The sequence below is a fragment of the Mastigoproctus giganteus genome, chromosome 5 (genome assembly GCF_048544385.1).
Source record: "Mastigoproctus giganteus isolate SK-2022 chromosome 5, ASM4854438v1, whole genome shotgun sequence".
NCBI lineage: Eukaryota > Metazoa > Arthropoda > Arachnida > Uropygi > Thelyphonidae > Mastigoproctus > Mastigoproctus giganteus.
In genome coordinates, this window is record NC_143579.1 from 110,989,868 (window position 1) to 111,004,894 (window position 15,027).

The following is a 15,027-nucleotide window of genomic DNA, read 5'->3' on the forward strand; positions in this document are numbered from 1 at the left end:
GCGTGCCACTGCTAGACGTTGCGGGGAAGTAAATAATCCACTGCGTCCAGTCCTGAACAATCTTAGTAGCCTGCAAAGATTCTTCCCATCAAATGCAGCGAAAATATTTAACTCACTACACATAGATGCCGAAAAACTGTGTGAGGATGCAACATACCGGAAAGAGATCTTCCAGGATTCGTATAGACTTACCAAAATATGAATCGGCTGCAAAGTACCAAAGAATTTAGAGTAAAAGAGAAACTTTCTGCTTTCAGAACAATAATAATTTGTTGACTGTAAAAATATACCTTCTGTAACAGTTATGTAAATATGTAATTTATAGATGGAATTATTAGTGAATTGTAAATATATCAGTTGTATAATGTATGTACAGAATCATCAATGTGTAAATACTATATATATTAAACATAAAATGTGTATATAATATTTCGGGACGAGACTACGTGTTCAGTATATGTAACCCACTGCACGTAGTATCTCGTACCCTGATATGTACTTAGCACCCTCCTGGCACTTTGCCGTCCCGGGGTGGTTTCCTTATGGAAATAAACGGATAATAATAATAATAAAAAAAAATAATTTTGAAGGGATTTGCGTTACCTTTTCAAAAGAGCAGGTGAAAATACAGTTATGCATCATATACCTCCCTCCCACCTGAGCACACAAAGGAGACAAGAAACGAACTCTATGCTTGGCTTGCTGCAAATCTAAAGCCATCAGTTGACACAATAATAGCTGGAGATTTTAATTTGCCTCTTCCGAAACACAGGGAAGCCAAGAAAGAGCTGGATGCTACATTGGGTGCATTGCACTTAACGCAGCTTCCGACACCAGTGACAAGGGGAATGCAGCAACTTGACCTGTTGTACCATAGTTTCTTAGACATAAGGCTAACGCAAAACTGCATAAAATTTAAGTCGGACCACAATCCCATTGAAATAGAAGCAGCATTGAAGATACACAAATACATGCAGGGTAAGCACACGAACTGGGAAAAGCAAAGTAAGTATCTTTTCTCCGTGAAGTATATTAATGCAGAGGTCATTCTCAGTCACCTGACTAGTTACAACTGGAATGACCTGCAAGAAAAGCCAGTAGACGAAGCTTTAGAAATGATCACTAAAAAGCTATACCAAACAGCATTGGAAGGAGCAGCAAAAGAAATCAAAATATCTGAGAGAACAAAAGAATGGTTTAACCCACAACTGAAAGCAAGTTTCCTCAGGAAGCAAAAACTATATAGAAAATGGCAAAGAACGGGTCATCCTGCCGATCACATTCGTTATAAGAAAGAAAGAGCACATTTCATCAAAGCAAAACGACAGGCACACTGCAGTGTTGTTCATAATAAACTAAAAAGAGCAAAAAGAATTGCTAGCAATACAGAGAATATGACCGAATGCATTTTCAAGGAATGGGCTAATAACACTTTTAGTAACCTGCATGGACTGAATCAAATTGAGAACACTGATAATGGTAACAAAATTTTTGAATTCCTGAAAGATTTAAACAAGCGAAACTATTCGGCAATAGAGGAACCAACAAGACCTCCTTTGAGTGAAATACAAATCACCAAAGAGAGCGTAATGAAAGCAATCAACGATCTGCCCAATAAGGCCACTGTTGGACCAGACAAATTTCCAATGTTCATCCTTAAGATAAGTAGCCCATTTATAATAGATCTATTACTGCACATCTATCAGGAAATCATTAGGTCAGGAGCTTTCCCGCAAGCCTGGAAAAATTACATAGTCTGTAATCCTTAGCCAAAATTGGCTAAGGATTACAGACCAATTTCTGTTAGTTGCACCCTACAGAAGGTATTCGAAAAAGCACTGCTTCCCACCATCAATCAACACTGCTTCAGCCATAGACCACCACATTTTCACTCAGTTATTTCGGGTAGATCAACAATAACAAACTTACTGGAAACCCTTTTTCGCGTGCAGAAAGCACTAAATGAGAAAAAGCAAATTGATATTATTTTTTTGGATATCTCCGCAGCCTACGACAACGTCTCAATTCCAGCGCTCATTGCGATTTTAAAGAATTATTTTAATGTAAGAGGAAATTTGTTAACTATAATAACCAGCCTGCTAGAACATAGAAAACTTATTGTTAAGCACTAAAAGCTACAATCTTGCTTTACCATCTCGCAAGGAGTGCCACAAGGGGGAGTTCTTTCGGCTACTCTCTTCGCGGCCGCCCTGGAGCCGTTTCTTGTACGGTACTACAATTTTATAACACATGCTGACGATGTAAAATTCTTCATCACTTCCAAAGACCATGAATCAGCAGAAGGTATTTGTCAGAAGGCAAATAGCACAATCCGATAATTTGAGAGCTACCTGGATTGCATCGGGCTCCGTATTAATGCACAGAAGTCTTCCCAAATGACCATAACTTACAAGCAGAATAAAAATGACATCTCGATCTCTGTGAACGGGTCTAGTGTGGAAAAAGTGCACTCTCACCTGGACCTGGGTCTTAAGTGGGATGACAGACTCACCTTTGCTCAACACTTCGCCCATATGAAGACAAAAATATTCGCCGCTTTATGGGCTACTAGACAGGAACTGGTAGGAATTAGGGATCCTCAGCTAGCGACCAAGTACATTTTAATGTGTGTCCTGCCAATTGCAATGTATGCCTCGCAAATCTGGTCTTCAGCTCCAGATTCACATTATAAGTCCGTCCTTGGGATCGAGTACTGGTTCTTGCGATGGCTTAACAGAGTTGCTAGCCACCCTTTTACTATCTCAAGGGCTACTCAAACCTTAACATCACACCCTGGATGCAGCGGACAATTAACAGGAACATACACACTCTCGCACAAATGCTCACAGGCAGAGTAGATGCTCCAGTCCTGGATAATATTCTAGTTAAACCGCGTGCCACTGCTAGACGTTGCGGAGAACTAAATAATCCACTGCGCTCAGTCCTGAACAATCTTAGTAGCCTGCAAAGATTCTTCCCGTCAAATGCAGCAAAAATATTTAACTCACTACAGATAGATGCCGAAAAACTGTGTGAGGATGCAACATACCGGAAAGAGATCTTCCAGGATTCGTACAGACTTACCGAAATATGAATTGGCTGCAAAGTACTAAAGAATTGTGAATAAAAGTGAAACTTTCTGCTTTAAGAACAATAATAATTTGTTGACTGGAAAAATATACCTTCTGTAACAGTTATGTTAATATGTAAAGTTATATATGGAATTATTAGTGAATTGTAAATATATGAGTTGTAGAATGTATGTACAGAATCATCAATGTGTAAATACTGTATATATTAAGCATAAAATGTGTATATAATATTTCGGGACGAGACTACGTGTTCAGTATATGTAACCCACTGCACGTAGTATCTCGTATCCTGATATGTACTTAGCACCCTCCTGGCACTTTGCCGTCCCGGGGTGGTTTCCTTATGGAAATAAACAGATAATAATAATAATAATAATAATAATAATAATAATAATAATAATAATACGTGAGCGTGCGCATGCGTAAGTAGACATGCACGTGCGTAAATAGACGTGCACACGCATATACGTAATAGCCATAGCAATAGCTGTGGCTATTACGTATATGCTATAGCCATAGCATTATGGCTATAGCATTATGGCCATATATTACGTAATGCTACAGTCATAGCATTACGCATATACGTAATACAAGCAATACAAGTTTGATTAGAACAAGGAAAGGCTCAAAGTAAAGCCCGTGGTGGACTTGTTACATATCTGTTACATATAACTTTGGATTAACATGTTAATCCAAATTATGAAGAATATCATACAAGTCATGAAGTTTCTCAAGCAAAATATTATTCTATTCAAGTTGATTCGACACACGATAATTCATTATTATTCGGTATGCGCTTAAAGGTGTTATCTGTGAGCGACTACTTTCAGTTCTGTCAAGTAATGATAGTACAGGAGAAGGGTTTTTTGATCTATTGACATCTTAAACTTGATCCCAAAAAATGTTTATCTGATAGTACAGATGGAGCTGCAAGCTACCATGGCCAGTTTACAAAGTAAAATTACTGATGTGGCTGATCAACATGTTCATATATGGAGGACATTTTCAAAGCCCATGTTTTTAATAGCACTTGCCCATCGTGTGTACTAAAAATTCTGGCATCCAACAGACTTCATGACAAGACATATGATGCCTTTATGAACTTTGTAAAGTCATCAGCACGTTATCAGTTACTTAAGTCCAATGTGAGAGGACATTTTCAAAGCTAAAGATCATAAAGACAAGGCTAAGAAATTCACTCTCTGAGGAGAACTTGGAAACATACACATTGCTATCCATTGAAAGGGAATTGTTAGATGAATTGGATGCGGAAGCAATGGAGTTTTGTAGTGAATTCAAACGATTGCTCTTAATAAAGTGGACTGCATGAAATATTTTTTATTTATTTATTTATTAAATCTGTTTATTGCTCTGCCAAAGAGCCACCCCCTGGACAGCTAGAAGCTAGGGGGGGGTGATATTACACACAGAGGGACAGAGGACACAGAGGATTAAGACAGGGACATGTGCCTGGCGGTTACATGGGGCCCATGTATGCTTAACCCGACAGGTACAGAACTTAGTGTTTATTATTTTACATAATTAAAAGAATTAAAGGATATTATTTTCTCTAAATTGCTATAAATTACATAAGCATGAGGGAAATATACAAAATATAAAGAAATGAGGCAGTCCTTCACCGGTTGTTACACGTGGTATCTCTTCAATTCTTCAATCTTGAACGTAATAGTGCAGCCAGGCGTCTTTGGAGTAGTAGATTCTAAGTAAGAGAGGACCAGTGATGGCTTCACCTATCTTTAACGGGATGCATTGTGGTGGCATTTTCCTTCTGGTGACGTCTCATAAGTGTATGCTTGCATATGTGTCCTTTAGCTTCTGACGTCTGTATGAATGCTGTTCGCAGAATCTATCCAGGTCAATGGCTAGATTGTTCATCATGCTTTTGAACTACCTGTTAATGTGTAAAATATTCAGTACAGGCAAACTACAGTTGACTCTCGATTTTCCAGGATAGACGGTAAAAAACAAATCCCGGATAATCGATTTCCCGGTTAATCCAAAAATACAAAAGTCCCTGACATACGTAAGAGATACGTTCTAGGACTTCTTACTTCGTCGAGTTTTACGTAACTCGGGAATGACTAATAACATATTGAGGCCGCCGTAGCCTAGTGGTCAGGCCCGAGGGTGCATAAGTACACGTGCCTTGAGTGACCGGGGTTCAAGCTCCGTGACTGCTGAATACGGTGCTGTTTCTTGTATTCTATCTATCTTGTGAACTCCTCTGACCGTTTGGTCGTCCCGGAGTATAAACAGAAAATTTATTTATTTATTTACTATATTATTATTGACAAATCTGAATTCCTCGCGATACTTGTTAATGTTTGGCCATTTTGATACATCCTTATTATGATTCATTAGAGATTTAACAGATGCGCCGATTTCAAACTTTTGAATAATTTCAAGTTTTGTTTAACTGAAAACGCAACTCTTTTGCGTTTACCCATCATTTTCGCGATTTCTAGACAAAGAAAAAAAACTTTTTTTACTATAAAAAAAATTCCGACATCCCTGACATAAATAACGAAACAAAATCTGTCCTTTTGCGCTGCAACGGAACACAACAATCGACGCGACGCACTAAAACAAACTAAACATTTGGTCTCTCTCTCTCTCTCTCCCCCCCTTTTTTTTTTTTTTTTTTTTTTTGAGCGGCGGGTGTGAGGACAGCGGGGATTGCAAGATAATAGGTGCACTAATCTCCCAATAACGACTTATAATGCCGCTTGTCGCTTACCTGACCAAAAAAGTGCAGGTATGTATGTTCTGGCCTTCAATTCCTTTAACTGGGACATGGTAACATAGTCATTTTTTGATACATGGTTAATGTTTTATTGTACTGATTGACCAAACTGGTAAATAGTACCGGGTCTACCTCAATATAAGTCGAGATAACTGATATAATTAAATCTTACTTATTAACATAATAAAAATATAGTTTTATTATGTATCTACTTTATCTGCTCTCTGAATAACAATGTCTTTATTTTCTCGAAGTTCACACAAAGCTGAGCTTTCCCGTCTATTCAATTTAGGCAGTCTCATGTCTTTTATATTATTCACCACTTGGTTAACTTGTTGAATAAATAAATCTTTTTGTGGAACATTATGAAGACCAAATTCAATATCTATTTAACTTGCGAGGCGGTAAATTATAATTTAATCCTTTGGATAAAAGTGCAATTTGGTCCTGCGATAGCGTATACAAGAAAAGATTTAACCTTTTGATAGGTATGTTACACGTTGGATGAGGGGGTATTCCAGCACTAGCTGAAGCATTCTGATTGTGTGATAGCACGTTGTACTTCTGTTGGGGGGTCGGCTACGAACTCGTATGCACTTGGTCAAAGGCTCGCGTTAATCTTTTATTCGTTTTAATTTCTGGAGAGTATCATATGGAAATGTTCTACGTATCATATCGAGGTAAATTTCTCTTATTCTTCTACAAATATTGATATCAATGTAGAACGTATTGAGCACCTGTTATATACTATCACTGCTCCAATTTATACAGCAGGCTTTAATGTGCAACAGTGTCAAAAGCTTTCCTGAAATCTAATAATGTCAGAATTATTTTCTGCATTCATTTCCTTTGTCACTATGTCATAGTATCCAATCACATTAGTCAGACAAGACTACCCCTTAACAAATCGATCTTGTGATTGCAGTATAAATGAACTCCTGTGTAGATGGTCCTACATTACTTCCTTAACCAATGATTCCATTATTTCCCCTGGACCAAAAGCCAAGCTAACGGGGTCTGTAAATATTCATGTTACCCTCTGAGCCCCTTTATGAATTTGGGATACATTTTCGAATCTCCGATCCATAGGAATGTTCCCTGAATGTAAGGATAAAGGTTTTCTGACCTTGTTTGTTGCCTAGCTCAATATAATTGGATAGATCCCATATACTCCAGGTACCTTTTTTTTACATTTAACTTCTACAAGTTGTCTCCTTACGTGTGAGAAGTGGCAATTGCAGATTAACATTGACAAATGTGAGGTACTGCATACAGGTAGAGTAATCCCATAATAATAAACCAGTTGGACAGTACACACTAAAAGTAATGGAGAGTAGGGACTAAGATGGAGACAAGGGGACATAAATTTAGGAGGTGATTATTGCATTGCACAAGATAATGATTAGGGCCATATCTTTGGAACTGTAAATGGGTCTGGAAGCCTCATTTTAGGAAGGATATGGATCTGCTGGATCAAGTGCAAAGAAGAGCAACAAGATTAAGCACTTTTACTGAGAAAGACCTGAGTTCTATAAATTGCAGCACCTGGACACTAGGCACCTGTGAAGAGGACTCATTGAAGTAATTGAATAAACTAAATACTGTATGACATCCTTATTCTTTCTCAGACGATGAACACAAGGGGACATAAATTTAAATTGGAGAGATACGTTGGTAGGACAGATATGCAAAAATTTGCTTTCAGCCAGACAGCAATTGATCATTGGAACAAACTTCCATCTGATGTGATGTGGGTAGTTTGAATAAATTTATTGAAAGATTTTATTCAAGTAGATGGAGAAATGTTATGAGCAGAGGTTTTCTTTTTCTTTGCTGTATATGCTTGTTTCCTTGCATATATATATATTCCGTGTGTGAACACACACAGTAAGCATTTTTTGTTGTAATTATCCTAAGTAAAATTTGACTACTTTGAAAATGTTACTTAATTTTAATATTACAATCTGGAATTTTGTCTAGACTTGATAGGAGGGAAGCACATGAAAAGATCCTTGTAAACAATTCAGTCCTTGAAAGACAGGGAAAGGCACATGAGGTAAAATTTTTCTCAGCATGACATGGTTTTTTTTACAGGGATGGGATACACTTTTAGAGTATCATTCTATTTAGAATTATTAGTAAATATTCTAGTCTTCACAACTTTTTTTTTTAATTGTCAAAGAGAGAAATAAATTTATCATAATAATAAAGAACCTTCTTAAACTTTAATTAGATGAAAAGCAGAAATGCTCCACTCCCACCCATTGTGCCAGAATATATTGATTTGAATCATATGATCCAAATTAGTTATTCTGGTTATAATAGTTATAATAATTTGAACCATATAATATCTTGTGTGACAGATATTCTGCTTGTAAACTTCTCTGATACTGTGTCCCCCAAATAAGTGCACAATTTATTGTTGTCAACAATGGATTAATTCAGGGATAGGTGGCAACCCTAGTTGAAACAAGCAAGCAGTTCACATTTTCTCTTGTTTGCCACTTTTTAACAAAAAAGGAAAGGTTTTAAAGGAGCTATTCGTCAAGAACGACGTTCCAGATGAGTGGTCCAAGAAGAGAGCCCTGAGGATAGCCTCTAGTGACAGAGCGGGAGACAAAATTAGACCCAGAAATAATAGAAACTATACGGTTTTCAAAATAACTTCTTAGAAGGTTATGAAGAGAAAGAGGACAATCATTAACACGTAAATGCGCAATCAGACTTATACTATAACAGATCAAAGGCCGCAATCGCAGGAACATACTTAGAGTTTGCAGAAAGAAATCGAGAAATAAATTCAACGAGTGCTTATTCAGTACCTCGTTCGAGTCGAAAACGATATTGATTATCTGATACAAGAGAGGTATTAGTGAAAGAAGAAGTGAACTTTATAGCAATCAATCTTTTGGCCAAATGAGATAACGGAGCAATAGGACGAAAGGATTTCCACTCGGGATGTTGGAAGGTTTAGGAATTAATTGAAGAAGAGCCGTCTTCCAGATAACAGGAAAAGTACTTTCATTCAGACTTTTGTTGAATAGAGTCGGAAGAACTACTGTATTGGACGGAGTATGTGGAATTGCTTAATAAAGATGCCTTCATGAAGGTCGAGGCTTGGACAACCAGAATTATTAATTTCTAGGACAGCTGTGTCCACTTCCAGCTGCCTAAATGGCTGAAATGCAGAAGTTGTAGGAGTGGTTGAGCTGTCTTATTTGTTGATGAATAGTCAGGTCATCCTTAGAACGATCAGAAGGAAGCAGCATGTCCAAATAGTGTTAATGCTGTCTTTCCAGATGACAGTTTCAATATCGTTTGCAGGTAAGGAACGATAAAGAGCAGGAAAATGGAATTTGCATATACTAGTTTCTTATCTTGCAGATAAGAAACTAAAATTAATAACATTATTCTAAAATTATTCTAACAGCACACTTCCTGAGATAAAGGCAAACAACGTTTCTAAGGATCTATCCTTCAGTGACATAATAACGCCATCCAGATTCAGACATGATCAGAGTGTAATATACTCGTGTGCCATATTCTTTTCCATTTGATTCATGAACCAAAATAACAAATTTCCTGCAATATAGATAATAAGAATTATTATAAATTACATTCAAATTACATTCCAAACATTTCATTAATATTCTTAATAAAATTTATAAAAGTAGCATTATTAATATGTCTGGCATAACATTTGCCTGTGTGGGCATCGAATGAGCAAATATCCCAATACTTTTTTAGTATTCTATAATATTCTATACCTCTAAATTACTAAACGTGACGAATATACTAGTTTGATTTGGAAAGGTAAACGTCTCCAAAGTAAATTAAGAACGTCAATATCTTTATTTGTAATTATCAAATGTTATCAGCTCAGTGGTGATTGCTGCCAAAAGAGAACTACAGTATCACTAAAGGGGTCAACTATTCTTGCCACGTTTTTACAATTTACTTTTTTTTTACTACAGGTCGCACTCACAACGCCACCTACAGACTGTGGAAAGTTGGCAGCATTGCAACAGATGCTCTAAAGCAGTTTGCAGAACAGGGTAAGACGGACATGCTGAACGAAGAAAGTCAAGATGGTGGAATATTCGATGTGTTCTATGCGCCTTCAGTTTTCCACGGAACTGGGCAAACTACATCGACTTTCTTCGTTGATGGAAACCATCCCAAGGTAAATTATCTGCCATAATTCTGCCAAAGTTTTTCATTCTGTTTTCTTTATTTGCCACTGTTATTCCGAAATTACTACAATGATTTAGGGAAGATAAGCCTTATCATTTTGATAAGGATAAGGGATTGCAAGGGGTTGCCTGAGGGAAGCAAGGGTCGAATGTGTCAGTCAATCCACCTCACTCATATCATCTAAGATACAGAATGATTACTAATTTTGTTGTTTCCTAACTTCATCGACACCCGTCCTCCACCAATCCCTTAAATTCCTGGTGACGCACTGACTTCCAAGTTATAAGAGCTTCTTCACCTGTACACCTTGAGGCGCCTCCGTAGCCAGATCGGAAGGAGCAGCAGTGCGTAGCACACGCCTCTTGATTAGACTGGGGTTCGAGCCCGTCACCACCAAATACGGAGGATGCAGAAAGGTCAGGGAATGACCACCGCATATCCCGGAGCAATATGGCCTTAGTTGCTAATGCTCCTAAAAACCAAAAACAACAACAACAACAACCGCTGCCAGGGTCGCCTGAGCTTCCTAACGGAGACCAAATAAAAAAAAAGAAAAAAGAAATTTGAAATGAGTGGCTGCATCTCGGTGTAAACAATTTCATGGTTCCAAGACTGGGCCATAAAAATGTTTGACCATATTTATAGCAAAACGTTTTGTTAAAGCATTGAATCCTCAAGGTAACACCTTCAAGACATATGGAATATAGGTCTCCAAAGCAGTGCAATGCAAAAGTGAAGGTGTGTGGCATATTTATTGGTTCACAAGTTAAGTGAATATTGGCTTCACCACCGTCCATTTCAAAGCTATGTGAAACAGCGAATAAAAGTAGTTAAATAACAGTAGGCCACGAAGAATGGGGCCTACTAGAGATGGAAACAAGAGATGTGGAAAGGGAACTGGCTTCCAGGGGGAAGTCATGGGAGACAGATGCTCCCATGGAGCGCCATAAAGCTCACATGGCAGGTATCAATCCTACTCCAGAAAAGGTTAGCGATTTAGCCTACACCGGAAGGTGTAGGATAAATCGCTAATCTTTCGATAAATCGATCAGCAGCTGAAATTACCCTGGAAGGGGTTAGTTACTCCTACGGACTACTTACCCCGGAAGGGGTTAGTTACTCCTACGGACTACTTACCCCGGAAGGGGTTGGTCCTTTACCCAGACGAGGTTAGGGTCATTTACCTCCGAAGGGAGTTAGCAGAGTTATCCCGCATTCCAACAGAGTGCCAGTGAAAATCCTTCCCCAGCTGAGGTTAGCAGGAGGTTAATCCCCGGAGAGGTTAACAAGGTGGAGAATCCTGCACTCAGGAGATCAGCATATGAATTTTACACGGGCTGGGGGTTGCATTGCCGCAGTGCCAGCAAGAATCCTATCCCAAAAGGGTTTTGCAGGGGGAGGGGGGTGAGATCCCGCACAAGCGTTATGCTAGCATAGAGGTCTTTAGCTCAAATTAGATTTGAATGCCGTGGGCAGTATTTCTCAATGAAATAACAGTAGTTGTGATCACCAAAGTACATGTTAGTTGTCAAGGCTTGGTCATTGTCAAGGGTTATTGCTTCCTATATAAAGTTCCTTTGTGAGAAGGGGTATAGAGCCTTTAAGCACTCATAACTTGGTGACAGGGGTTTTACCCCGGTGTGAGGCTAGGTATCTAGAGGCTAGGTTTGTAGGCTAGGTATCTCTTCTTTGTCTTGTTGGCCTAAGTTGAATAACAATGTGCAAACTCTGAAAGATCTGCGTAGCGATGTTCATTCTGAAGGACAACCTGTTCATGTTGGCGGGGGAGGCCCTGAATTTTTGTCAATATCCTGAGTCGGAATTCCTCGGAATTCGGCTTAGTCTACTCTTAATCACTTCCAAGTAGAGGGTTAGGCAACCAGCTAGGATTGGAAGGTTGGCGTGCTCACAATGCAAGCAAGCCCTGGTGACTGTGAGTAACATTGCTCTCTGGATCCTAGCTTCTGTTTACTACGAGGTAGTGTAACTCTGGTAAACCAAACCGCTGCTCCATAACAAACGATTGGTAAGTATATGACGTTGTACAGAAAAGCTATTGCCTTTCTTTTGATGTCTCAGTCCGCACAGCAGATACTCGTTATCACTGCAGTGTATTTACGTATTTTTTCAGTGAGGTGGACAAGGTGAGGATGGCAAGTAAGTCTGCTGTCTATAATAATACCCGAGTATGTCACTTCTGGGTAGACCTTGATGGAAGTGTTGGCTATTTTCATAACAAGGAGTCTTGTTATCTGAATGTTACCCTTGAGAAGAACCGATTTGATTTTTTCTCCAGATATTTGAAGACTGTGTGTGTGTGTGTGTGTGTGTGTGTGTGTGTGTGTGTGTGTGTGTGTGTGTGTGTGTGTGTGTGTGTGTGGTGATCCAGTCCTGTAGGATCCTAAGAGCATGGTTTGCCCAAGTTTTCAGTTGATTTCTGGTGTCATCTTGGACGATCAAGACCAGGTCGTCCCCAAAAGCGAGGGACTTAACACACACGAGGTTCTTCCCAAGAAACTCTTTCAAGACAATGAACCAAAAGAACCGAGCCTTGGGGCAACCCCGCGTGACCAGCTGGTAACTTGCTGGTACCTGGTCGAAATGAAGACCTTATGGTGGTTCAGTTAAGAACTGATGCACCTGTACAGATTTCCTGCGAATACTAGGCCACCACAGGCTACCAAAAGCGCCTGCGAATGCGCAGCACGAATCGATGGGCGTATATTCCCATTTTGAAGTAACACAGCTTTCAAATTTTTACTAGAACTGCCTATGAAAAGGCGCTATTCTTCTAGATTTTGACCAATTCCAATTTCTCCATAGAGACCAATCACCTCAAAACAATAGTACAGGAATTCTGCAACAATGTAAAACTTGCATAAGTGATATGTGTCTTTATGAGAATGTAACCTGGGATCCAGTAGATTACACTCTTTTAAACGAGATGTCATGAATTCTGCACTGTATTTGGTTAAACCCAGTCCCTCGCTAAGTCTTCCAGCTGTTGCTGATTTTAGAAATGTGGCGTTTTACTTGATCAGGCTTCTGAGATGTCATTCCAATCGTCACAAGATTCATCATCCAATTCTGAAGATTCTTCTCTGGAAAGTGAATGGGGAACTGGCAGGTCTTCATTGTGAGGTACCAGAGTGCACTGAAATGTACTGCAGCTTTTCGATCCGCAGATGTCTTAAACTTTGACATATCCACCATATAAAAGTCACATTGTGGTGGCTGTGATCTCTCCGAATATTCGAATTATAGAAAATGGCATACACTTAGGATTACCACGAAACTGAATCGACTATTACATTAAGAATGAAGGCCCACAACTTGTGTTGCTCACCCACAGGCATTCCAAAACAGCCATTCCTTCACCCTTCGGATCGTTATTATTCACTAACATAATTCCTTTGCCAGTCACATAAATAATCAAAATCAAACGGAAAATAAAAAGCGTAGGGAGGTTAAAAAAAAAACAAAACTAAAGTACTGAAAGGGGAAAAAAAAAAAAGTCATTATTCATTTTTACTTTGGCAAATCATTAAATACACATACTGGCATGAATGACTTGCATAGCTACACAAAAACAAAATTTACATGATTCAGAACCGCCCTCCCCTCCATCTCCCGGTTATCCGAATATACGGGAAAGTGAAACATAGTATACTTTTGTTTGATAGCCATGGCAATTGCCCTTTGCATATCCTTAACCTCCAAGCAGCCCGTTTCAGCACTCATCGACTTCCTAGAGAAACACTTTGAAACCTGCGAGGACGTGCTGTGGAACATCACAGAAACAATCCAGGTAGCACTACCACAAGGAGATGGAGTGTTACCTGGATTCTTGGTCACAGTCGTGTCACGGACCCTTAGAGGATCCCAGATACAAAATGTGCCCGTACAACACAAGCTTAGGCTTCGAACTCAAGTGACAATTCGACAGTTCCATTAGAAAAATATCGTTAAATTCTCCGACGCGCTGGTTAGAGAAGTACAGCTTCTCCTCTTTTGTGAGCCTGAGGTAATTCACAAGTACATAACCACCTTCCTCTCTGCGGGAATCCTACATGTAGGCCACAGGTGCGCACACTAATGTGAAGAGCATTTGTTCCAAGGAATATTGGTTGGAAAATGTACCAACCACAGATTACATCTTCTTCTTCCTGCACAACTGAAAGCACAAGAAATGGGATTAAGGAGGCTATCAAATTTGGTCGAATACTGAAGACATATTCACTGTCGAAGTATTCATGGGCATTTAAATCGGAGCTCAATATCTAGGAAGCATGTTCATAGCGCATCTCCCCTTCCCGTCTAAGATCGACCACACATCCATTATGCATTCTAACAGGCTCACCATGTCAGACCATTTCCTGCCTAATCAGACCCGCAAAAGAATATAAAAACTGGATGTTGACCTCCATCTATTTTCCACCACCGCAGCTTATAGACGTCATCTGCTTCTTACAGCAAACTGCCCTGCTGACTCGTCATCATAACTGAAGGAACAATTCAATACTAAACAGTTTGCAACTGGCTTCAGCATTTCCAACTGTGGATGGATTGCCCATCACAATCTCGGTGGGTTGCCCATCCATTTGCGAATTTGACTACGCCTGCGGCTGCCAACAGTGTTCCCTAGGACTGTTTATATGAACTGATTATGTTGTACCTTCCTCTAACTGCAAATGTTCTGTACATTTTTATAATATTTAATTTTTCGTTGTTATTTAATGTTTTATTTTTCCACATGTATTTTTGTGTATGAAATATCCATTTATTTGTGAAAACCGCTGGCAACTTGCCGTAATGGGAATAAAAATTATTTATTTAATTTTAATAGAGTCCACATATAGGTTTGTTGAATTATATCAATATATCTGTAACGTTACTGGCATTCATATTCTAAATAATTTATAACAAAATATCGATTCTGAACTTTACACAGTGCTTTCAGTTCACGTATTTAGATAA

General features: G+C 38.9%; 1 protein-coding gene across 1 annotated transcript in view; it reads left to right on the forward strand.

Moving 5' to 3' along the window:
* Positions 1-15,027, forward strand: part of mspo (M-spondin) — a 55,609-nt gene that overhangs the window by 13,457 nt on the left and 27,125 nt on the right. The window contains exon 2 of the mRNA XM_090373403.1: positions 9,831-10,039. Within this exon, the coding sequence (XP_090229529.1) occupies positions 9,831-10,039 (209 nt within the window). The remainder of the gene's footprint in view (positions 1-9,830; positions 10,040-15,027) is intronic.